The sequence below is a fragment of the Alligator mississippiensis genome, chromosome 4 (assembly GCF_030867095.1).
Source record: "Alligator mississippiensis isolate rAllMis1 chromosome 4, rAllMis1, whole genome shotgun sequence".
NCBI classification, from domain to species: domain Eukaryota; kingdom Metazoa; phylum Chordata; order Crocodylia; family Alligatoridae; genus Alligator; species Alligator mississippiensis.
Window position 1 is genome coordinate 120,478,043 of NC_081827.1, and position 23,140 is coordinate 120,501,182.

The following is a 23,140-nucleotide window of genomic DNA, read 5'->3' on the forward strand; positions in this document are numbered from 1 at the left end:
AGTGTACATAGAGATGATTATACAATATCTTAAAATGAAGTCTTACTCTTGTACATTGTGGAGGGGTCATTTTGTGGGGGGCTGTGGGTGTGTGGGTATGTGGGGTGCGGGGGAGGGTGTGGGTGTGTGGGGGAGTTTTATGGGAGAATGGACAGGTGTGGGGGTGGGGTGAGGGAGCATGTGGATATGTGGGGTGTGGGTGAATATGGAGTTTGTTGGGGGGATGTGTGTGTGTGGGGGGTAGGGTAGGGTTACTATACGGCCAGGTTTTCCTGGACATGTCATCTTTTATGGACCCCTGTGCTGCATCCGGGCAGGTTTTTAAAATAACAACAAATGTCTGGGTTTGCTGCTTTCTGGGGCTGGCTGAGAGCAGTGGGAAAGGTGATTGGCTGTCACAGGTCACATGCTCCTCACACGGGCTCAGACAAGCCAGGTAAATGCAGAGAGAGAGGGAGAGAGAGAGAGAGAGAGCAGGCACGCTTGGGCAGCAGAGCCAGGGAGGCAGGGGTCTGCAGGTCAGGAGTGAGGAGCACCAGCACAGCTGGAGAGCAGAGGCTGCAGTTCCAGAGTGCGGGATACTGGCAGTGCTGGGGAGGTAGGGGACTGTGGATCAGGAATGAGGGGCACAGGGGATGGGAGGGGTAACTGTGGGTTGAGTGCGCAGAGCACTGGCAGTGCCAGGGGTCTGCAGGTTGGGGGTGAGGGACACCAGCAGGGCTGGGGGGCAGGGGTCTGTGGGTGAGGAGTGAGGGGCACCAGCATGGCTGGGGGGCCAGAGGCTGCAAGTCGGAAGTGAGGGGCACTGACAGGGCTGGGTGGCAGAGGAGGGGGCTCCAGGTCAGTAATGAGGGGCAGTGGCAGGTCTGGGGGGGCAGGGGCTGCAAATTGGGAGTGCGGGGCACCCACACAGCTAGCGTGGCAGGGGCTGCAAGTTGGGAGTGAGGGGCACCACCAGGGCTGGGAGGGGGGCAGGGGGCTGTGGATCAGGATTGAGGGGTATGAGAGATAGGATGGATGAGTGTGGGTTGGGTGTGCAGGACATTGGCAGTGCCAGAAGGCTGCAGGTTGGGAGTGAGGAGAACCAGCAAGGGGTGGGGGGCAGAGTACTGCTGTTTGGGAGTGAGGGGCACTGGCAGGGCTGGGGTCAGTGGATTCAGAGTGAGGGTCAGCAGCAGGGTAGGGAAGGGTGTGGCTTGTCAGTGAGGGGCAACAGAATGGGCAGGCGCAGGGCACTGGCATGCCACTGCCCCTCTCACCATCATATTCCCCCTGACCACCCCCCCTCCTGGTGACAGGCGTCCTCTTTTTTGGACCTGGAAATATGGTAACCCTAGGGGAAGGTGGCTGGAGCGTGTGAGAGGGTGTGGCAGTGAGAGGGGGATGTGGGTGCATGTGTATGGTGACGTATGTGTGTGGGACTTGCCCTATGAACACACACACACCCCCTGTCCCTCCCGCACTGCACGCACGCACGCGCGCACACACACACACACACACACACACACACACACCCTCCCGCTCCTGACCCTGAAGTACTGGCACGGGCCCCATGCTCCCATGGTCCAGCGATGCAGCTGGGGGCCATGTGGTGCTGGAGGCCAGTGGGCGGACAGGGAAGCAGTGAAAGTGGCAGCAGGCAGAGGCTTCCCGTTGGGTGGGGGTGGGAGGGGGCTGGGGGGGGCAGGGCCAGGCTGGCCTTGCTCCTGGGTCCTGCTGCTGGCTTCTGCTGGGTCTTATTACCTCTGGCTTTCTGTCATCTTTGACAGCCAGTCAGAACCAGATAAATAGTCATTTTCTAAAATTTTTAGGGGCCCCGCAGGCCAGATAGAAAGGCCTGGTGGGCCAGATCTGGCCCGTGGGCCGTATTTTGCCCACCCCTGCTATAGGGAGAGCCCCTTCATTGTTTCCCTCTAGTGCCAGAGTAACTGTGGCCACTGGCACTTTCTGAAGGGTTAAAACACTTCAGGTGAGGAACTGAACTTCTAAATGAATTGATCAAATCTTCCAGTGGGGCTGAAAGGTTACTCTGCACCCGGTAGGGTGCTAAAGTTATCAAGACTCTTGATAAATTGTAGTAGGGTCTAATGATTCGGCCTGAACACTTGGCACATACTAGGAGAATCACAGCTCAGTCACAGATCTTATTTAATTCCTCTCTGTAGACGTAGTCAAACATTGTACATAATGGCTTCTGGGAGGCAACATGCCCTATACACTGATCACTTTAGGGGTCTCAGTGGAGTTTTGTTGTAGAGGACTCAAAGGTCTTCCCTGGGGAGCAGCCATCTTGTAAAACTACTTTTATGTTCATTTTCAAATGTCTTCCAGCTGCTTTTCAAAAGTCAGAAACTGTAAAAGGGAGAAAAATTCCAGCCACAAATAATAAGGGCTGCAGCTACAGAACTGTATGAGAGATTTGTAAAGATGTAGGCTGAGATACCTCTATTTAAGAGAGACTGTGTAGGTTTGCAAATGAGTAATTACTGAGGTTCTGCTATTACACTTTACAGATAGGTATAGATTGAGAACATTGCCACAACCCCGACAGAAATGCTTCATATTTTTAATGACCTGTTGTCTGATGCACATGTTAACTTTGCCTGTGACCAGTGCTTTGGTTTTTGCTTTTGTTTTGTTTTTGTATGTGTTACCTGTTGAATTAGCCATAAATAAATACATGGAAGTAAGAAAATGTTGGCAAGGTACAATGTTAAATTTTGCAAGATGGTTACTCTCTGCAGATATAGTTTGCCAATTACCACAGTCAAAACTTAGATTCTTGCCTTTCTCCTGCCTTCCCAACACTCTTAGTTAATCTCCCAGTCGCTTGTTTTTTCCTTGATCCTCTAATTCAGTTGTGCCAAACTTTTTTGTCCTGGAATGACAAAAGGCTGGATGAGTATTCCAGGTCAGTGTACAGATTGGATTCAGTCTGTGGACCCAGTTGGGTGCACGGTGCTGGCCCAGCTGGGGCTCAGTCCAATTGCACGGGAATGGCCCAGTCAGGGCACAGTCAAGCTGCATCACTCTGGGGGCCAATTTCTTCATGCAGGACTGGCCTGGCCAGGGCTGGTCCAGCCATGTGGGGCTTAGAAATTTGGTGGTGGTGGAGCTGTGGCAGTATTAATTGCCACCGCTCCCCCACTACCATATTTCCAGACTTTGGGGAGTCCCACAGGACAGATGAAATGGCTCTACAGGCTGGATCTGATTTATGGGCCAGGGATTGAGCATCCAGGCTCTAGTAAATCTCAGCAACATCTGAAGTAGGAAAATAATGCCTTAACTAAAATATTTTAAATCTCATGATTTGAAAACAGTAAAACAGACAAGGTTTATCTTCACATCTTCAGTTCTATCATCAGCTCATACATGATTGAGAGGACTTGTATAGAAATGAACACTAATCCAAGCTGAAACGAGGAAAGATTTTAAAATAAAAAATACAGAAATGTTTTCAATGCCCTCCTCTATTGTTTGCTACCTAGCCACCTTTTCAAAGGTGGCCATTTTTTGGGTGCCTTTGGTTTTTGGTGTTCATTTTATATCAGTTTGCACCTGTCAGAGTACTGAGAAGCATGCAGCTCCCATTGACTTCATTTGGAGTTTGCAGGGTGTCCAGCATCCCTGTAAATCTGAACCAGATCTTCTCTTGTAGGCTATCAGGATCAGAGTTCAGTTTTAAATGTTCTGCCCTTGCTTTCTTCCAAGGATTACAAATGTTCAACACCTCTAAGAAAATTGTTTGGCATTTTATTGTATTGGGCTAATCAGTGTGCATTCATATACATTTCCCAAAGACTTGATGGTTCTGGAAATTGGTAATAATACTGGGCCAAATTTCTACTTTACTAGTTCAAATTAATCCAGAACAACAGTGATCCAAATGCTTCATCATCTTGAGACTATGTGGTAGCTTTGGTGGAAAGTATGCAAGGAGTGAGTGCAATTCCTAGTGGACAAGTGTCTGCATAGAAGAAAAAAGGACGCCATTACAATCAGTAATGTCTATCAGCCTGTGTAGAACAACCGAAGGCTAAATAAATTTTATCTAATTCTTACCAGTCATTTGTTGAAGTCAGTGGTTAGGGAAGCACATTAGTGGTTAACTGAAGGCTGCATTGCGCATACACCAGGGATGTCAAACTCATATGGCTGTGTGGATGAGATGAGTGGAGGCTGGTGTGTGAGCCAGATCAAGCCCACAGATCGCCTCTCCTTCTTCCTCTAGCATACTAGATTCAGTGCCCGCTTCAGCCAGTCTGAGACCCACACTATGTATGGCACAGATCCTGGAGCAGCTGGAGCAGGTGTCACAGGTAGTACAGTCCAACTGGTCTACGATCCACACTACACATCCCTGGCTGGACTTTGCCGCATGTGGTGCCCATTCCAGCCACTCTGGGATCTGTGCTCCTGTGTCTACCCACGCAGTGCAGTCCTGTAAACGGGCACCAAGTGTGGTGCTTGCCCTGGGCCTGTCTGTGGGTGCTGTGCCCCATATGGATCTGCTTAAACTCGGGGATAGCACCATGGGCCTGATGACAGAGCTGGATGTTTGACTACCCTGGTATAGACCTTTTATGTGATTCAATCGGTTGCAAAGTAGCATCTTTCACTAGCATTAAGTTAACTTTTATTTCTATGGGAAACAAAAGTCTGTGCAAACATTGGCTTCACATAGCTTTCCCTTGAATATGTTTTGACATTAGCTAAGGCTTTGGGGTTTGTAATATTTGGTATTGGCCAAATGCTTTTAAGCCGTTAAAGGCGCATGCCACCACAAAGCTACCTTCAAGGGACTTGAAGCAACTTTCCTATTAAAATGCCATTAGATATATTAAATATACACAAAATAAATCAGATTTTTCCCCCTAGACCTTGGCTGCATCTCAAAAGTGCAAGTGAATCAACCTGCCATTATAAGGCATGCAGAACAAATTCAGAAACGGAGAACTGTGAAAAAGGATTGGCAAGTAAGTGCTCTTTTTAAGCATTCTGTTCCTGTATTTTTAAAGCAGTCATTCATCCTCTCTAGGCTGTAATATTGAATTTTGTTCAAGATGCATGTAAACTTAAAAGATTGTGGTTGTCAGTGTCTTATTTTAATAATTTGTATTTGATGATGATGGGTTGGGATAAGATGACACATTTATCCAAACAAGTTAAAAACCTGATAACTCATGAGTGGCAAAACCACAAATGAATTTAAGGCATCTTTATTCATGAGTGGATTAAATTGTATATTACTATCCCAGCACATTCATTCTGGTTCCCAGACAGACCCCCTCTACACTCAGTCATCTTATTTTTTAATTTTAAAGCTGTAAGATATGATCGTGGTCCCTGTCAAGTTTGACCTACCTCGATAGTTGTCCTTTGCTTTATGCAATTTTGCTTAACCAGTTGTTATTTGTGTCTCAAAATTAACATCTTTCTGTGGGGCTTCTTATGAAGAAACAAGGATATACATGCGTTAGGACTCAATTCTGCCACCCTTGTGCCTGGAAACCAATCCTTATTTGAGCAGTTCCATTGGTGTCCATGGGGTCACATGTAATAACAAATGTTTTGCAACTCTTCTACAGTTTGAATAACTGGGTCTTGTAAAAAGAAAACTAAGTGGGTGCAAAATTGTCATGAGACTTGGCCAAATTCTTCTTTCAAATACGTGCACAGATTTCAAAGATTCCAGTGGAAGTTGTATTGGTGAGCAGAATTTCACCCACTGAAAGGTTGTGATAAGGCAGTGGTCCTCAACCTTTTTAGACTTGAGGTACCCCTTCACATTTTTTCAGATTCAAGTGGCACCCCACTTAAAAACGAATATAAATGAATTAGGAATATTTTAAATGTTACAATTGTATTAATTATTATGTCATAATTGATTAGATAATTATATTCCCCTCTTCAGGCCACTGGCTAGGAGTGCTTCCCTAGCGCTGTGTGGTCCAGCAAACATGTGCACCCAACATAGCAGTGGGCTTCCCACATGTGATTCTGGGTCACTAGTGGGGATTGGGAACCAATGAGCCAAGTTCTTCCCTTAGTTACTCCAAAGCAATCTTTCCTAAACTCTAGCCCTGGGGCTGCAGGAGGGAGTTCAGGCAGAGATGTTTCAGGGATGGGGTCCCAGGCTCCACCTTTAGTACATAGGGAGCACTGAGAAGGGGAGAAGGGGAATAGAGTGGGCAAAAGGACACGTGAGACTCGGGAAGCAGGAGGGGGAAGGCCAAGGGGTTGCCACAGTGTGATCACTATTATAACCATGGGAAGTGGCTGTGGCATGAGTCTGTGCTCTTACCACTGACTTTCCAGATCTGCCTCTACATGGTATCTCCTGGAAACAGTGGCATGTGGGACACATGGAACTGTCCCATGTGCCTCTGCTTTTGGGAGGCATATTGGAGCTGAACTGAGAAGCAGTTGCAGCAGAAACGTGTACCTGCCTGCATTACATTATGCAGGCCCTCATGCTGCTTCTGCTGTAGCTCTTCCCAGTTTGGCTCTGATGTGTGTTCTGAAAGTGGAGGTGCCTGGGGCAGTTTCAGCCTGCTGAAATAGATGCCCCTGCACCAGATGGAACTGCACTGCACACTTCTGTTTTCAGGAGGCATGTTGGAGTAAACTGGGAAGAGCTGCAGCAGAAGTGGCCTGTCTGCTTGCATAATATAATGCAGGCAAGTATGCCTTTCTCCCACAACCATTTCTCAGTTTGGTGCTGGTGGTGCTGGCCCGTGGCACCCATTGTGCCACCATACCCCATTGAGAACCACTGTGACAGGGACTTAAAGAGAAATAATATGCACCTAGGCCAGCAATTATAAAAATGAATACAGTCAGTAAAGATTGCTTATTGCCAAGAATAAACAAGAGACCAGTTGAACTTTTTCAGTTTAAGTGTTTAATTGTCACTGGCAGTTCTGAGCTAAGTGCTAGAGGTAGCCATGTAGTCAAAAGCAGGGGCATTTGTGATGGGGTCAGGGTGGCATATATGCAGCTCTGGTGTAAGCTGAGTAGAATTTCTATGGGCCACTGTGGGAGTTTTTCTTGCATCAGGATGAACACAGTGTATCTAGCATGAGATCCCAGTGGAAGATGCTGTAAAATAATTTCTAATTAAAAAAAACAAAACCCTGTTAAAAGCCATAGCATTTAAAGGGCATGTGTCTGTTTTAATCCACAGAACAGAACTGCTTTTTTGGTCTATTAGAATAAAATTAAAGCAGACATAGGAGACAGTAAGCCAATTTCTAAGATGTTCCTGTACAGTTTGAGGTCATGAATGATGTCAACTAGTAACAAAATCAGTTGGCCTCAGCCCTAGGTCAAGTAATACCATTGGTAGTTAAAAATGTGGAGTGCTTTCAAAGTTTGACAGCCTTTAGAAAGTTTAGATCTTATTCTTTAGTTCCTTGTGTAGTCATTAGCATCTGAGTCAAGTGGGTTTAATACTTGACTTTCTGGGTTGTTCTAAAAGAGAATGCAGTGTACAAGGGACAGTGTACTTGGGTTGCAGAGATTTGGGCCCTCTCTACATGTTATAGGTATTGTGCAATTAACTGGTTAATTGTGCAATTACCTTAAGACCAGCTACATGTGCAAAGTAGCTATCACAAAAGATAGAGCTCCAACCAGCTATAAAGTTAGACCTGAAAAATGTGTGCTAACTGGTTGCTGTCGAGCTTTAATTTATACATATAGCAGGGACTCTCAGCTGTAGGAATGTACCATGCCGAGCATGAAACCCCTATGTCCAGGGGATCACAACAGATGTGATCCCTACGGCACAGGGGTGCATGAAACTTCTGGGCCCACACGCATGCTGGGACCAAGAGTCCTGCACCTGACGGGCAGTTTTCCTGTGAAGAGCACTAAGGCTGATTCCAGATGTGCGGACACGTGTGGTTTGTAGTGCTGTAAATCTCTTTGCAGTGCCACAGACTACACAAGTTGCACATTAATCAGTGCTTGGCACTGCTAAAATTTGCAGTGCCAGGGCATAATTTGTTACCGGGATTTCCTGGTGGAAAAAAAAAAAAACCAACGCAAACCAAGCCAAAGCAGCAAGCGCCAGGACAAACCCAGAGACAAACCCATCTCCATGCGCTGTGGAGCCCCTTTGCTGAGGTGCCCTATACCTCATCCAGCTGCTCCCTAGTTGGCTGGGGTGCAGAGTGCCTTGAGATGGGGGAGCAGGCAGCCTTGGGCTGGCTGCTCCCCTGTCTCCGTGTGCCTCAGCATGGGGGCTCCACTGCAGAGCCCCCACACCAAGGCATGTGCGGTTCCTGTGCTGAGGCACAGTCCACTCCAGCCAGCTGTGGAGCTGCCTGTTCCCCATCTTGGGCACTCTGTGCCCCAGCCAGGCAGGGAGCAGCTGTCCAGGGTGCAGGGTGCCTCAGCAAAGGGGCTCCACAGTGCAGGGAGATGGAGGAGCAGGCAACCCTGGGCTGCCTACTCCCCATCTCCATGTGCCAATCCCTGGCTGGCTGCGTTGCAGGATGAAGGCAGGGGAAGGCTAGCCCCTGCTGAGGCACCCTGTGCCTCAGCCAGGCCCTCTTTCCACCCCGCAGCTTTTGGAGCAGCTGGACAATGTGTCCTGCTGCAAAGCACATGGGCAGAGGCATGCATTGGGGCACCAAGTAGCAACACAAATTTGTGCCACTGCTATTTGTGCTGCTGTAAAGGCATACCTCTGCTCATGTGGACCTGGCCTAAGAGGTTGTTTCTATCTACTCAAACACAATTGCATGAAAATATACATGTATTCCCTGATTCCCAGAGATGGGTCAGAACTTGAAGCTTAACTAAATTTGAGGGAAAGTTTGGAGTTAGAGAAGATTCCAGATCCAAACTTTGTGGCTTTAGCCCTTCTCCAAAAACATACTTTTCTAAAAAGCCAATTTTTTTTTTTTTAACTAAATGAAGTTCACACCAATTCTTGGAAGCCTTTTACTACATCTGTCTTCACAACTTCACAACTCATTTCACAAGGGATCAGACTAAAATTTCTTTTTAGTGGGTGATTAAATGTTCTTTTCTCTTTCAGTCTTTTTTCTGTGGAAAATATTTTTATAAAAATGTAAAACTTATATAAATTAAGTTAAAGAAAAAATTAATGAAAAAAACCCTAGGTGACTATAAAAACTATTAACTGTTAAAGTAATTAATTATTTGAAAGCCTGTAGCAACTTTCATCCGAGGATGTGATGAAGCTTTAGCAATGTTTATCAGTTGTTGCAACTTATTTTCAAGGTATATCAGTATTTTATACCAATTTACAGAGGGGAAAGATGACATTTCTATAGTTTGAGGTCCACAGTTTAAAAAGAAATTATGCAAAATAACATGGATGAAATCTTGGCACTACTGAAGTAATTGGCAAATCTTCCATTAACATGAATGTACATAGATCAGGGGTGCAAATGTATGAAAGTATGCAGCTCACATATCTATTGTATTTACTCAAATATAAGATGAGAATTTTTTCCCCCCAATCAGGGTGGGGAAAGATGCTCCTTATTTTACATTCACATTCAAAGAAGCTTCATTAAATATATTGTTTATCATTAAAGTGCTGCCAAAAGCAATTTCTGCTTAGTAATGGAAACCAACTACAAAGTTGAATAAATACAGCTAACACTGAGCAGGATTATAAAACACATGGCCTATATCAGCGTTTCCCAACTGGTGTGCCATCAGTTGAGATGGGGAGCTTGGCTCCAGCCAGGCAGGCGGCATCGGGCTGGCTGTGTGCCACCCTTCCTCCCCCCCGCCCTGTCTGGTGGCCACGTGCCGGCCTGCTCTTTCCCCAGTTCTGCGTCCGATGTGCTGCGGTGCTTTTTTATTTAGGTAAGTGTGCCATAGGGCAAAAAATGTTGGGAAATGTTGGCTTATATTAGGTAAACATATTGATAGGAACCTACAACAAGAAAAGGGTAGTGCGGCCCATTTGAATAAAGTATATTGTAGTGCCCATTGTGCACAGTCCCCCTCAGCACTGACTTTCTTTCAAGTCTCTTTTCTATGCACTTCAGTAAGGATGTGGAAAAGCTTGAGTGGGTCCAGAGAAGAGTCACCTGTATGATCAGGGACTTGCAAGTCAAGCCATATGAGGAAAGGCTGAGGGACCTGGGCCTCTTTAGCCTAAAGAGGAGAAGGTTGAGAGGGGACTTGATAGTGGCTAACCGCTATATCAGAGGAGTGCATCAGGAGGTCGATGAACTAGGGCACCCCTGGGGAAGACCAGGACCAATGGATACAAACTCCTGGAAGGCCACTTCAGGCTTAATACCAGGAAAAAAAATCCTTCACAGTCAAGCAACGTATCCCAACTGTGGAATAAGCTCCCTCCAGAGGTGGTGCAATCACCTACCCTGGAGGTTTTCAAGAGGAGTCACCTTGCTGGGGTCACCTAATCCCAGTTGTTTTCCTACCGGGGGGGGGGGGGGGGGGCTGGACCCGATGATCTGCAAGGTCCCTTCCAGCCCCTAAAAATCTGTGAAAAGTGGTAAGCCACTGCATTGAATGAATTTTTACTTTTTCTTCACTCCCACAGCTGAGCTCTGCCTTTCTCTCCCATTTCCAATCATTTCTGTTTCTTCAACAGCCTTAAACGTCTGGCAAACGTTATCAAATGGCGAGGCAAATGGTTCACCCAGAATCCCTGATTCCCTCTCTCTTAGCTTGCTGCAAGTGATTAGTGTAATCCTGCCCTCTGTGAGGTGGAGCCAGATCCCGTTGCCCTATGCTTCATCTGTGTATACATTTTTGGAGGATCCCAGGACTCATACCAAAATCATGAGGTTCCTGTCATGAGTTGGGAACTAATTAGCACCTGGATCCTTTGTGGTGGGTATCTGGAGACACAAACTGAGCTGTGAGGCCACTGTTGCTTAAAATTCTATTAATTCTGGTGGGGCTCAGCCCAATGAACCATGGTAAATCAATTAACCTTTTGGCTGTGGACTAATATCATACATAGTTTGTACTATACATAAATAAGTACAAAAATGCTACTTCAAAGCTTGTTTATGGAGTACCTGTGCTAAAACTTGTAGCTGTTTCAAAAAGGGTAAAATGTCTCAGTTCTGGATGAACTAAGTTTATGGATACCCATAGTAATTTGCCTATATGTGAATTACAACAGGCCTGTTTACTTCAAAATCAGTGTTTTCAAATTTGCTCCTCACTTCTATGTACGCAGGGAGAGCAGGGTCTGGCAGTAAGGGAGCAAGGGGCTGCAGGGGGGAAGAAGGTGGGGGGTGGCAGAGTGTAAGAGTAGCTATCTGACCCCCCAGATTTATTTTCCCTGCTGTAGCAATGGGAAGAGAGGACAAATTCAAGACAGCCCTCCAATAATTAGATTATATGCTTGGAAAATTATAACAAATTTATAAATTTTCCTTATAGAATATAATTATTGGGAGGTCATCTTATTTTCAGTGTCATCTTATATTTGAGTAAATATGGTACTTTAGAGAGTGCATACATTTTCATAGAGGCAGGCTCTGCCTTAGGTTGGCTGAATATGCTGTACAAGAACTACTCTGCTAGATGAAGGTTGTATTCTTCTTCCATGTCCCAAAATCTAAGAACCAGTGGTTTAGGATCCTAGTAGAATTTTTTGCCTAGACTTTCTTGATCCTTACAGCTATCTTTTAGATCTAAAACCTTTTTGTGCTGTTGGACTTCACAAGACCTGAACAATGCTCTGACATGTCTATATATCTTGGGTCATTCTTTGCACATCCTCTGTGTTGCCAAGTCTCAGAAGTTTTCTGATTTTGATGTAAAATTTCCAAAAACACTGCTGATGATTATCAATTAAACATATGCTCCTGTGTGACTTTCTTTTAAAAAAAGGGCATGGGCTTGGGTGCTTTTGAAAAATGAAGCTGTTTTCTGAATGTCTCTTTTCTACCTCTAATAAAGGCTGCTTGGCTACTGAGAGCTGTCACTTGCATAGACCTCACCACACTCTCAGGTGATGACACCCCATCAAACATTCATAGGCTGTGCTACAAAGCTGCACATCCAATCAGAGAGGATCTGTTGAGAGTTATGGATATGCAAGACAAAGGTATGAATATTTATGACAAATATATGGTTTTAGTTATAATATTTACAAGCTTTGGCGGTATAAAATTGTAGCAGTAAAAGGTGTGCCATCTCTAAGTAAATACAACATGTTCTTTACCACTTACCTCCTGAGCCTTACTGACAAACCTCTTACAAGTTAGAATTGCTTAGCCAAAAACCCCTGGGAGAGCAAAATGGATACTCACCAGTCTTTTACATGACACATTCTTTGAACAAGTTCTGACTGCAAAATAGGTATCTCTGGTGATGAGGCAAGGTGAAGATTAAAAGCCTCCCCTTGGTTTTTAGCTCCAAGATTGAAATTGAAGTGTGAGTAGTAAGAGAACGATCTCTTTTTTATGATAAAAATGAGTGTATTTAATATAGAAATCATTAAGAGAGTAAATAAGGAAACTCATAATGTGTGTGTCTTTTAATAACTATACTGTAAGGTGGCACTAAGCCTGTTTGCATTCAATGCATGTGATGATGTTAGTAATCAGTTGTAGGAATGATTACTAAGAACAGATGTTCAGGCCAGGGCATAATTTGTTACCAGGATTTCCTGGTAGCAAAAAAACACCCCAAAAAACCTAGAAAAAAAAAAAAAAGCAACGCAAACCAAGCCAAAGCAGCAAGTCTCAGGACAAACCCAGAGACGGGAGAGCAAGCAGCCCATGGCTAGAAAGGAGAGTAAATATTTTTGGTCCTATACTGAGTGGGTTTTAACTGGCATAGTTTTGGGATCTTGCTCTTTGCCTTGGTGCAAACAGACACATACTGTATATTTAAAAGAGAATCTGCTCTTCATTCACCTTTTCAAAACCCATCTGCAGCAGGGGTTCCCAAACTGTGGTACACATGCCCCTAGGAGTACGCAAGGCATCTTTGGGAGGTATACAGGAGAAATTGTATAATGATGGATGCAGTTTTCATTATAATAATAATTGGCAGCTAAGAAGTTAAATATAAAATGTATGCTAGTAAGGATACGCAGGCAGCTGGTAAATCTGAAAGGGGTATGCAATAAGAAAAAGTTTGGGAATCTCTGGTCAACAGGCTAATTATTTTGGCATGTTAGCTCTGTCTGCTTCTATGATGTGATTCTCAAAAATGTCTAAACCCTGCTAGAGTCGACAAAAACTTAGGATATGAAAGATGAAATCCTCGCCCACTCAGGTTAGTGGCAGAACTCCCATAATAAGCCACTTAGGGTGAAATTAGATGTGGGCCCAAACACAAATGTTAGTGTTACACTTATCACTGAATAAAATGAAGTTGTCAAGGCACTAAGATAGCCACACCAAGTTTGTTAACTGCTGGCAAGATGATATCTTTTTGTAATGGTTGCAGTGGTAAATTTTATAATTTCCCAGGAGATTATATTCTACCGATGTGAAAAATGAGGAGGATGTTTTGCATTATCATGTGATTGCATGACATTACACTGGTGCTATAACAAACTAACTACAAGAACACCATGAATCACATTGGTTAGGGCCTTCTTTACCATTGTGACACTTTGGGTGCAGACAGAAGTGCAAGTCCCCGCTGTAACTGAGAACACTTTGCAGGAAGCCTTCTGAATTGCAAGGATCCCCTGGAACAAACAGAAGTTCACTGGTGGTCTAGGGGGAGGAGAATCTAGCTGCTGGCTGACAGCCTGCAGCTGATTTCCCCTAGCAACAGCCCTTCCTCTCCGTCAAACTGCAAAATTTTCATAATGGGAGGGGGGAAAGGGAGGAGAGGAGCTCATTCTAGGGGTTCCCCAGCCAGTGCCGGATGGTGGGGTGGGTGAATTGGAACCCCTGCACCTTGGGGCTCCTCCAATACACCTGCCCAATCCTTCAGTGGCGACTGAAAAACTCCCTGACTGAACTCATGCAACGAGGGGTCAGATTTTCACTTGGTTGTACATTTTTGTAGTTTTCTGCCATGCACTTGTTTGGTCATGGCTATAAACTGCTTTCTGTGGCCAGATTGGGTGAAAATTGTCACTTCTGTCTGCCCCCTTTTATGTCACTGTCTTCCATTAACGAGTTTAGCCTCTGTAAAATTGGTGTAATACTGTGGTAAATCAGACCCCCTGTTTTTTGGCCATATTAAAAAAGGGGACTAGTCTTTCCAATATTCATAAACCAGAGTTCATAAAACTTCAGTTCTGTATAACTGATTAAAATTATTAAATAGCAGGCTAATTTTATTAGAATTTGTGAGGATAAAATGTAAAAAAAGAAACAGAATGAAAGCCAGGTCTCACTTGAAGTGTTCAATCACTAACTCTTACAAACAATACAATAGACCCTTAGGCAGAATATAGTACAGTTCCTCATATAATAAATTCCTTATTGTACTGGTCTTAAATTGGCATTTTAAAGATGTCAGAATTATGTCCACACTAGACTTTTTAATAACATTCTATGGGCGTACTACTGCCAGTGCAAATCCCCACATGCTAGACACCACTAGATCTAACAGAGATTTCTGCTCTTGGGACAGAATAAAAAATCATGGTAGTAGTAACAACCCTGGCCACTTGAGCTCTGTTGACAGTAGTGTTATCACTGTTGCTGCAATTAGTGCAGATCCTGGGGTGGTAGGACAATGGTATGCACAGGCCCTTATTGTAGATATATAGCATGGAAATATGCACAAGAAACAATTAATTGAAACTTTTTGCAGGTATTACTACTGCAGCTGTCTGTGTGTATCCAGCTAGAGTAGCTGATTCAGTTAAAGCACTTAAGGCTGCTGGATGTAACATACCAGTAGCTTCAGGTAAGTTTTGCTTTCTTTTTTTTTTTCTTTCCTTTTTAAAAAATAATTCTTAACAGGACTTGTCCCCTGTTTATTTTCTAAAGTCTGTATTAAACACCAAGAAGGCTTGTGTTTGTTTGCTTATCAGCAGTATGAAGGATCTTAGGGTGTGTGACGGGCAGCGAGGTCCTTCGAGATGTGCATATTTTACTCTCTTACCTGAATTGAAACAGCAAGGATAACAAAGCTTACCTAGCAGAATTACTCATTAACTTAGATATTAACATCAACAGATCAAAATCAAGAGGTTTAACTCTGAAGACAAAGCAAAGGCTAACAACTACAGATCTACTACTATTAAGGAACAATCTTGCAGACTGTTCCATGTGGTTGGACCTTTCAATTGCAGGGAAACCATTTATACTCTCTCCAGTTGTAGGGGTCCTTGCTTGTAGGAGAGCTAGCAGTTTCTTCACTCTTCATATGCCATCAATTCAGTATTGACTCAGTTGCCATTAATGAAAACCACCCAGAAATATATGTGATTTAAAAAAAAGTTTTCTATTTACTTTGAGGAGAAGAGAACACTTTCAAGTTATATTTCAACATCATAAAGCAGGGAAAAAAGGAACAAAGCCAGTTTTTTTATAGGTGACATTCCCAGTCACCTATAATAGCATAAGTGACCTACAGAGTCAGATCATTGTTCCATTGAAGCTAGTACCCTGTATCTCACAGTGGCAGGGAGAGAATGCTAAAGAGAAAAGTATATATGCAGGGTGTATGTAGACAGATCTGTTTTCAGCTTTCAGAAAGTTGGGAGGGTACCAGGAAGTCCTAATGTGGCGGTTGCCCTCCTATCATGTTTAATATAACCACTGACGGACCTATCCTGCATTATTTTTTTTCCAGCCTTACATGTATATTGCATATATGTTTAAGTAAAACCAAAGGAATGTGTTGAGTAGTCTATGTAGAACTTGTACAGTATTATGATTATGATTTGGCTATTAAGCTACATATTAGTGGCACTTACTTTTAAGAATGGTAGAAGATTCAAGAATTTACACATCAAAGATCACTTGATGGATGAGGCCAGGTTCAGCCTTTGGTTATTCAGGCACAACTCCACTGAACTCCACTTATGTCCTTGCTTATCAAGGCTGACTTAGAAATAGTTCCAAGAGATGTGAAAGAGACCTTTGTGCAACGTGCATTAAAAACTAAGTGAATCACTAGTTAATATACTTGAGGGAAGAGCTAATGAATGCTCTTACTAATGAAGGTGCGGATGGACTTTTAGGACTTTGAGGACAGCTTCAGAAATAATTTTCTCCTGCATAGTATGAGTTAAACAGAAAAAAATATCAAGGCCAATGGTTCAATTTCTTAAAAAAAGAGGAAACTTCAGAGTTTTGATCTGTAGAATAATTTTCCTTTTGGGAGATTGGCCTTGTATACCTCCAATGCTTCTTACTAGTTATAGTGTTTGTTTACTGATCAGTGCGTTTTTCCCCATTCTCCCCAGTGGCAACTGGATTTCCAGCTGGACAGACTCCTCTGCAAACCAAATTGGATGAGATTAGAATAGCAGTGGAAGATGGTGCAAGAGAGATTGACATTGTAATCAGTAGAACACTGGTGCTGACTGGCCAATGGGAAGGTAAGCAGTTACTAAAGCTAAGGAGCCAAGCTCTTACCATATATTCATGCAAGCTTCAGACCCTCGCATCCCCCCAGTATTTATAATAGCACAGTATAGTTTTGGTTGCTCGTTGTTGGCCAACATTTTCAGAAGTGATTAGTGATTTGAACTGATGACTTGAAACACCTTGAAAAAGTCTAATTTTTCCAAGATAGCTGATCATTCAGCACTCTCACAAAATCAAGCTTCTCTAAGGCAGGCAAAAGTAGATAGGCAGAATTGCTGTTCTCTTTGGAAAATCTTAGCCACTGCATTTCTTCTAGGCTTTATATGACTTTTGCATATTTCAAGTAGAAAAGAAGATAAGTGAGTGCTGATGGACTTAATTAAAAATATATTTAAAACATTTTAAAAGCTCAAGGTGTCGTTAATGTTTTTGTTCTTGGCAAAAGTCTGTGTTTTCTAATTTCTTTTTCCAAAGTTGAGGGTGAAAACCTACTGTTCACATAATTACTGCTATTCTTGTGTCTTCAGAATGCTACTCATTAGGAAGCACAGTAATACTGGAGATTGTTTTTGCTCAAATTGGTTCTCTCTTAATGTACTGTGAATGGTTTGCCTTAAGTGCTGACAGTGCTCCCATAACTAATCCCCATGTAAAGGTAAACACCACATACTAGCCTTGGAGTGAAATTTCCATTTAGTTGTATAATGCAACACTAATAGCCTGTTCACTTAAAACATTTGAAAAAGGAACATTTGATATGTGAGTGTGGTTATGGAAATGTAGTCAGCATGCCACATTCTTTGATCTCAGTCTTCCTTCGGTTAACCTTGGAACAAAATGACAGTTGTAGTGTACCAGTGCTTGTATTTATGTGATGATAATCCCTATGTTAACTTGCTCATGTGAGTTGATCTCTTTTACAGTGGTATAGGTTGTAGCCATGTTGATCTAAGGACATAGGCAGACAAAGTTCATGGACAGATAAGATTCACTTTTACAAGTGGTTTACAAGGTTCAGGTCTCTTTTACAGTATCATTCAATTATATCACTTTGCCCTTGAGTACATGCAGTAACGCTGGTGACTGGCATCAGTTTGTTGATCCTTTAGAACAGCTATTTTAATTTTAGGTACAGTTTTAGAAAGACAGAAGAGTGTGTGATTTATAGAGTGGTAAATCAGATAAGGTGCCTCTTACCTCTGGGTTGCTGGCTCAAGTCCCACCACAGTTGGTAGCAAGCAAAAGCTATTGCCATTTAATGGGTACATGGTAGCCTCTGCTGGGAATGTAAATATCATTTAAAAATTGATTTAAAGCCTAATTATATCAGTTAAATGATTAACCCATAACACAGCAGCTGGGACACAGCTGCTGTTGGAAGCCACTCCCACCTCCCAGAGTCCTTTGACTGGGGAGTGTTGGGGAGGAGGCAAGCCCAGCCAGACAACACAGCCCATGTGAAGCCCTGCACTGGGAAGGAGGGAGCACCTGTGAAGATGCTCATCTTTCTGCTTAGTTGATGAGTCATTAGGCTGCTGGCTGTTTTCATTTTAGGCTATAAGTCAGGGCTGGGCAAAATACAGCCCGTGGCCTGGATCCAGCCCACGAGGCCATTTTATCCAACCCCTAAAACATTTAGAAAATTAATATTTAATATTTTCCTTGGTTCCTGTCAAAAATGACAGAAACCACAGGCAGTAGGACCCAGGGGAAACCCGGTGGGCTTTTGCAACAGCAGGACTCCCCCGGCCCTGCCCTGCCAACTGGAATCCCTAGCAGGGGCTTCTGGCCTGGGACCGTGTGACTGCACCGCAGCAGGAACTCAGGTAAGGCGGGGTGGGGGAAGGCAGGGGAGGACTCTGGGCAGGAAAGGAGCCCGGGAAAGAGCAGCCCCTCTCCCACCCCATGGCCGGCGATCCCTGCTGCAGCTGGGCACGGGGTGGGTGAGGGGCCACTTTCCCTGTGCTTGGCACCAGCTTATAACCCACCCCTGCTGCAAGCCTAGGCCCCATGCCAGGTCTGGGCTTGCCCGTCGTGGTTGTGTATGGCGACAGCAGCTGTGGCCCCCCCCCCAGCTTGCTGTGCAGGGTAGCGTTTGCTGCTCCTGCCCACCCAGAGCTCTTGTGTTGGGCAGCACAGAGGTGGTGGTGGTAAACACTGCTTGGCATGGCAAGCAGGGGGGGCCACAGCTGCTGCCATCGTGGCATAGCCCCGATGCACAAGCCCAGAGCTGGCGCAGGGCCTAGGCTGGCAGTGGGGTGGGTTACAAGTTGGTGCTGTGTGTGGAAAAAGTGGCATCTCCCCCACCTTGTGGCTGGTGCCCCACGCTGCAGCCACTCACAGCCCACATGGGGCTGCCTGTGTCTGCTCTGGACAGCCCCATGCGGGCTGCAAGCAGCTGCAGCAGAGAGCGCTGGCCATGAGGCAGGGGAGGGGCTGCTTTTCCCTGCACTCAGCATCAGCTCATTACCTGCCAGTGAGCGCAGGGTCAGAGCTGCATGCTGCCCCCACCTGTACCATAGGGTTGGGGGGCACTGGGAGTAAGTGGGAGCACAGGGCCTGCACCGGTGTCCTGGGGCTAGTGCCAGTGGGGCCCAGAGCAGGGCAGCAGGAGTACAGGGGTCCCAGTGGTGGGGGCTCTATGGAGCCAGGCCAGCACCCCCCTCCTCCTGCTGGTGTAAGCCAGCCTGGCTTCACAGACCCCTGCCAGCCTGTGCCCTACTTTGGGTCCCACCAGTGCTGGCCTTGGGATATTGGTCCTAAGATGGTGACCAGGGGGTGAAGCACCTGTCAATGGGATGGGGCTACCCATGTGGCCCTCGACAGCTTGCCAAAACTGAGTAAGTGGCCCTCCGCCCAAAATAATTGCCCGCCCCTGCTATAAGTACTAGTCCTCCATCCATCTCCCTGTTCCTTGCTCCTCCCTCCCTCCCTCCCTCCCTCTTGCTTGCCCTTCTGCATTCTGATTCCTGCTGGGGCGCTGTGCAGTTTCCCTTCTCTCTTTCTCTGCCAGACTGTATCCTCCCTGAGCTAAAGAGTAACTGATAAGCTAACCGGTTATCACTGCACTTATCAGGTAAACCTTTCACATCCCTAACCAATTCTAAATTGGTGATTCCAGTCCATTTTGGTCTCAAATGCATCAGTGCAGGTAAGCCCTTGTTCTAGATTTTACTGAGACCATAAATTCTCTGGAGCAGAAGGTCTTTTCTGTTCTGTTTGAATACTGTCTGGCACACTGGTATTCTGACCTATGTCTGCCATTCCTAAGTGGTACTACATGTACAGTGATAAGAGTTTCAGGTGAGAGGCCTAGGATTGAAATGACCAAGATAATCAAGATGGTCTTCCAGTTCTCTGTCTGAGCTTGTATGTCTAGATTGAAGTCAAAGGACATTGGCTGAGTGGCAAATAGAAAGCCCTGCCCCTACCATCTGTGTTTTAGGAACATCAAAGGAAGTTTTTAACCTACAGGTTGGCTTTTCGTCTTTAGATAGAATTTCCAGAATGAGTTAATTTTTACCAGTGAAACCATATAGTACACTTAGAGCATACTAAGGGCTCTTAAAACATGAGCGTCTGCACATTAAACCTTGTTAACACATGCTAAGTGCCCTAATTTCAGGCAAAGGTTAACTCTGGACTGTGATATCTAGGCTGTTAGTGTAACTTCAGTCTATTCCAAAAAGATAAAATGAGCAACTTGCAGTCCTCCAGCACCCCAGAATGCACTGCTCCCAGCCACCCCATCCTCCATCTGGAGCAGGGATAGAGTCGAGGTGTCTTTGCTCGTAGTCACACCCCTGTTTGCCAGCCCTCTAGTGGCAAGTCAGTGCTGTGCAAGGAAGAAACGATAGAAAGTCTTAATGTGCGAACGCTCACAGTATGTTCTAACTTATTAACACAAATTAACATTTTAGTTACAGATTTAGTATGGTCTAGGTGTAATATGTAACTCACCTTTAGGTGCTGCCCTGCCCTCTCTTCTGCCTGACTTCAACTGAAATGGCTAACTCTCTCTACTCATAGGCAAACTCAAATTTTAAACAAAAATTGTATATTTCACTATTTTTTTCTGTTTGATTTATTAGTCCTTGTGTGGTAAATGAGTAAATGCCATACTTTAATAGTTGTCATGCTTTCCTATTGTGTAGCATAACAGGGGACCCAAACCCTGTTATTCAGACACAATGGAGTGGGAGGAAAACCCAATCAGTGCATCCAGGACATGTGCTGAAATGGTCCACATGAAGGCGGGAGACTGGGCAGATGGCAGTTAGAGATAAAAACTGAGTGAGACATTTGGGATAGGATTGGGGATTGAAGCAGATAGTCCAGGAAGAGGAGATCTGTACCAGGGAGCCAGGGGGCTCCTGTCACTTTCAGAGAATGCAGCTGGCTAAGTGGGGCCGCAGTGACAGGAGTGCAGGCTGACCCTTAAGAGAGTAAAACCCCTGTGCGTGGCTGGGGGAAGGCATGTGACGGGAAAGGGGCAGGGTTACTAAGCATATAAATTCAGGCCCTGGGCCAGAGCGAGTAATCATGCCCTGCAGGCTGCAAGGAGAAGAGCTCCTGCAGGGATTCTCACTGCAGAAAGCAGTGCCCAGGGATACCCAAGCTACCCACAAGAGTGAGAGCAATACAAGCCCTGGGAGTTATAGTTTATGGAAGGCAAATGTTGTGAAAGCAGTTTCCATGTATTTCAGTTGTACTGGTGTATGTTTGTCTGTTTGTTTGCTTGTTGAACAACCAGAGAATTGGGAGTGGCTGTAGGGGCGGAGGAGGCCACAAACAGGATACTGGGTAAGTACCTTCCACTGCAAGGCTGAGGCCTGAAGAGCCAGAGCCCGAACCAGTAGACCTGGGGTGAGGTGCCTCAGCTAGAAGAAAAGGGGCTGAGGCCAAATAGGCTGAAGCCCAGACAAGGGTTGGTGTCCAAGAGGCCCAGCATTAATCCAGGCCAAAAGACAGAGACAGAGACTATGGGGCATTGGGCCTGAACTCCAAGCATAGAGGGCTAAGCCCCTGGTGTAGAAAAAGGGACTAAGAAGAGCACCTAGAGCTCACCAGCTTCTAAGGGCAGCCTCCCGTCTTCATCAACATTAAAGATATGATAGGTGAATCACCAGGGGAAAACTCTGAGAGGCAGGAAAACAGGTTGATCAGGACTTCGGTAGCCCTCAAGGGGGTTCCATGGCAGTCCTAGGGCATGTTTGGTTACGTATAGGTTATTGTGGTGCAAACAGTCTTATTGAAGTGACAGACACTTCTGTCATGTCTATGCTGTTGGGAAGTTAAAGTGCCCTTGGAAAGAATTTGTATTTGTACTAGTACTACATAAAACCATTTTAGAAGATGGTTTAGGCTTCTTCTATATTAGGGAGATGTATCACTATCATGTTAGATAATGAGCTGGCCCCTTTAAACTTAAATATGATATAGTTCTTAGTGTAATCTGCTATAGTTGAGTTTAAACAATGTATTATCTGTTTGTGGTTAACTTTGTATCTCACTTGTAATAAGCCAAAATGTTTTAATATGAGACAGTAGTTTATACCAGCTGCTAAACTGTGCCTAGTATAATGCTCTGTAGAATGTCAGTCAACATCTTTGCGAAGACATTGCACCTGCAGATGTAGCTGTACCATTGAGTGGCTATTCTACTAAATATTCTAAAGTACATTAAAATGTGTGTCCTAAAAGTATGTTAGAACACCATACATGTTAGCAGGATTTGTATGTGATCCTTAAGAAGAATGAAGATTTCATAAAGTCTAACTTAAATATGTGCAATTTCCATGGCCATATGGAGGCATGATGCTTGTGACACACATTTGATGATGGCTGATTCATGATGGTCTAATTACATTTGAAACAACTTTAACCAAACTTCTCATACAGTTTAGCTGTCACAGTTATGAAAGAAACATTTCTTTTTAATGGAAACTAAAGCTCTGCTATGATGACTTCTGTCTAGAACCTGGGGTTTAAAGTAAAACAGCAAGGACTGCAAGACTTGAGATAAAGAGAGTTGGCAACTTTTTCCTCTCTCTTCCATATGGACAAAAGGAGAAAGTCATAGGAAGAGAGGAGCCTCTGCCTCTTTTGTGACTTAAGCAGACTTACATCAGACTCAAAGTAGTCACTGTGGCTCAATGGTGGCTCTTATTAAAAGTTACAGTATTTTCTCTTTCCTTTACATTCATTCATACAAACATCTGAAAATTGCTGTATTTGCATGCTGATCACACATAGATAAACTGTCCATCAGTTTCCCTGTCATACACTTGCACTCTGGCTGTTGTCTGCAATCAAAGTGACAAAGCGTATTATAGCTGTCCAGGAGCTATGTTCCAAACCTGTTGGGAGGGGGGGCCTAGTCTTAAATATAGATTTAGTTAACCTAGTTGTTTATTACACAGTCAACAAGGGAACACCAAACTGTGCTTGAGTAGCTATGACTGGTATCAGAAAATCGTTGTCAAGATTTGCTCTGCTTAACATGCCAGCACTGTGCCTGACATCTGTTTCCGAATGTGCCTGTAGTTGCCATACTTCAGAGTACACAACATGAACCGCTTTAGACACAAAGTGCTTAGAACAGGGGGTCACTGAATTATCCCATGCAATCACTTGAAAATAGAGCC

At 44.6% G+C, this 23,140-nt stretch overlaps 1 protein-coding gene across 2 annotated transcripts in view; it reads left to right on the forward strand.

Moving 5' to 3' along the window:
- The window catches only part of DERA (deoxyribose-phosphate aldolase), an 87,925-nt gene that overhangs the window by 19,539 nt on the left and 45,246 nt on the right, over window positions 1-23,140 (forward strand). Inside the window, exons 2-5 of one of the 2 annotated variants that reach the window (XM_006261022.4) lie at window positions 4,882-4,979; window positions 11,938-12,085; window positions 14,767-14,862; window positions 16,370-16,504. In XM_006261022.4, the coding sequence (XP_006261084.1) occupies window positions 4,882-4,979; window positions 11,938-12,085; window positions 14,767-14,862; window positions 16,370-16,504 (477 nt within the window). The remainder of the gene's footprint in view (window positions 1-4,881; window positions 4,980-11,937; window positions 12,086-14,766; window positions 14,863-16,369; window positions 16,505-23,140) is intronic. The other variant, XM_059726547.1, reaches the window with a different exon arrangement.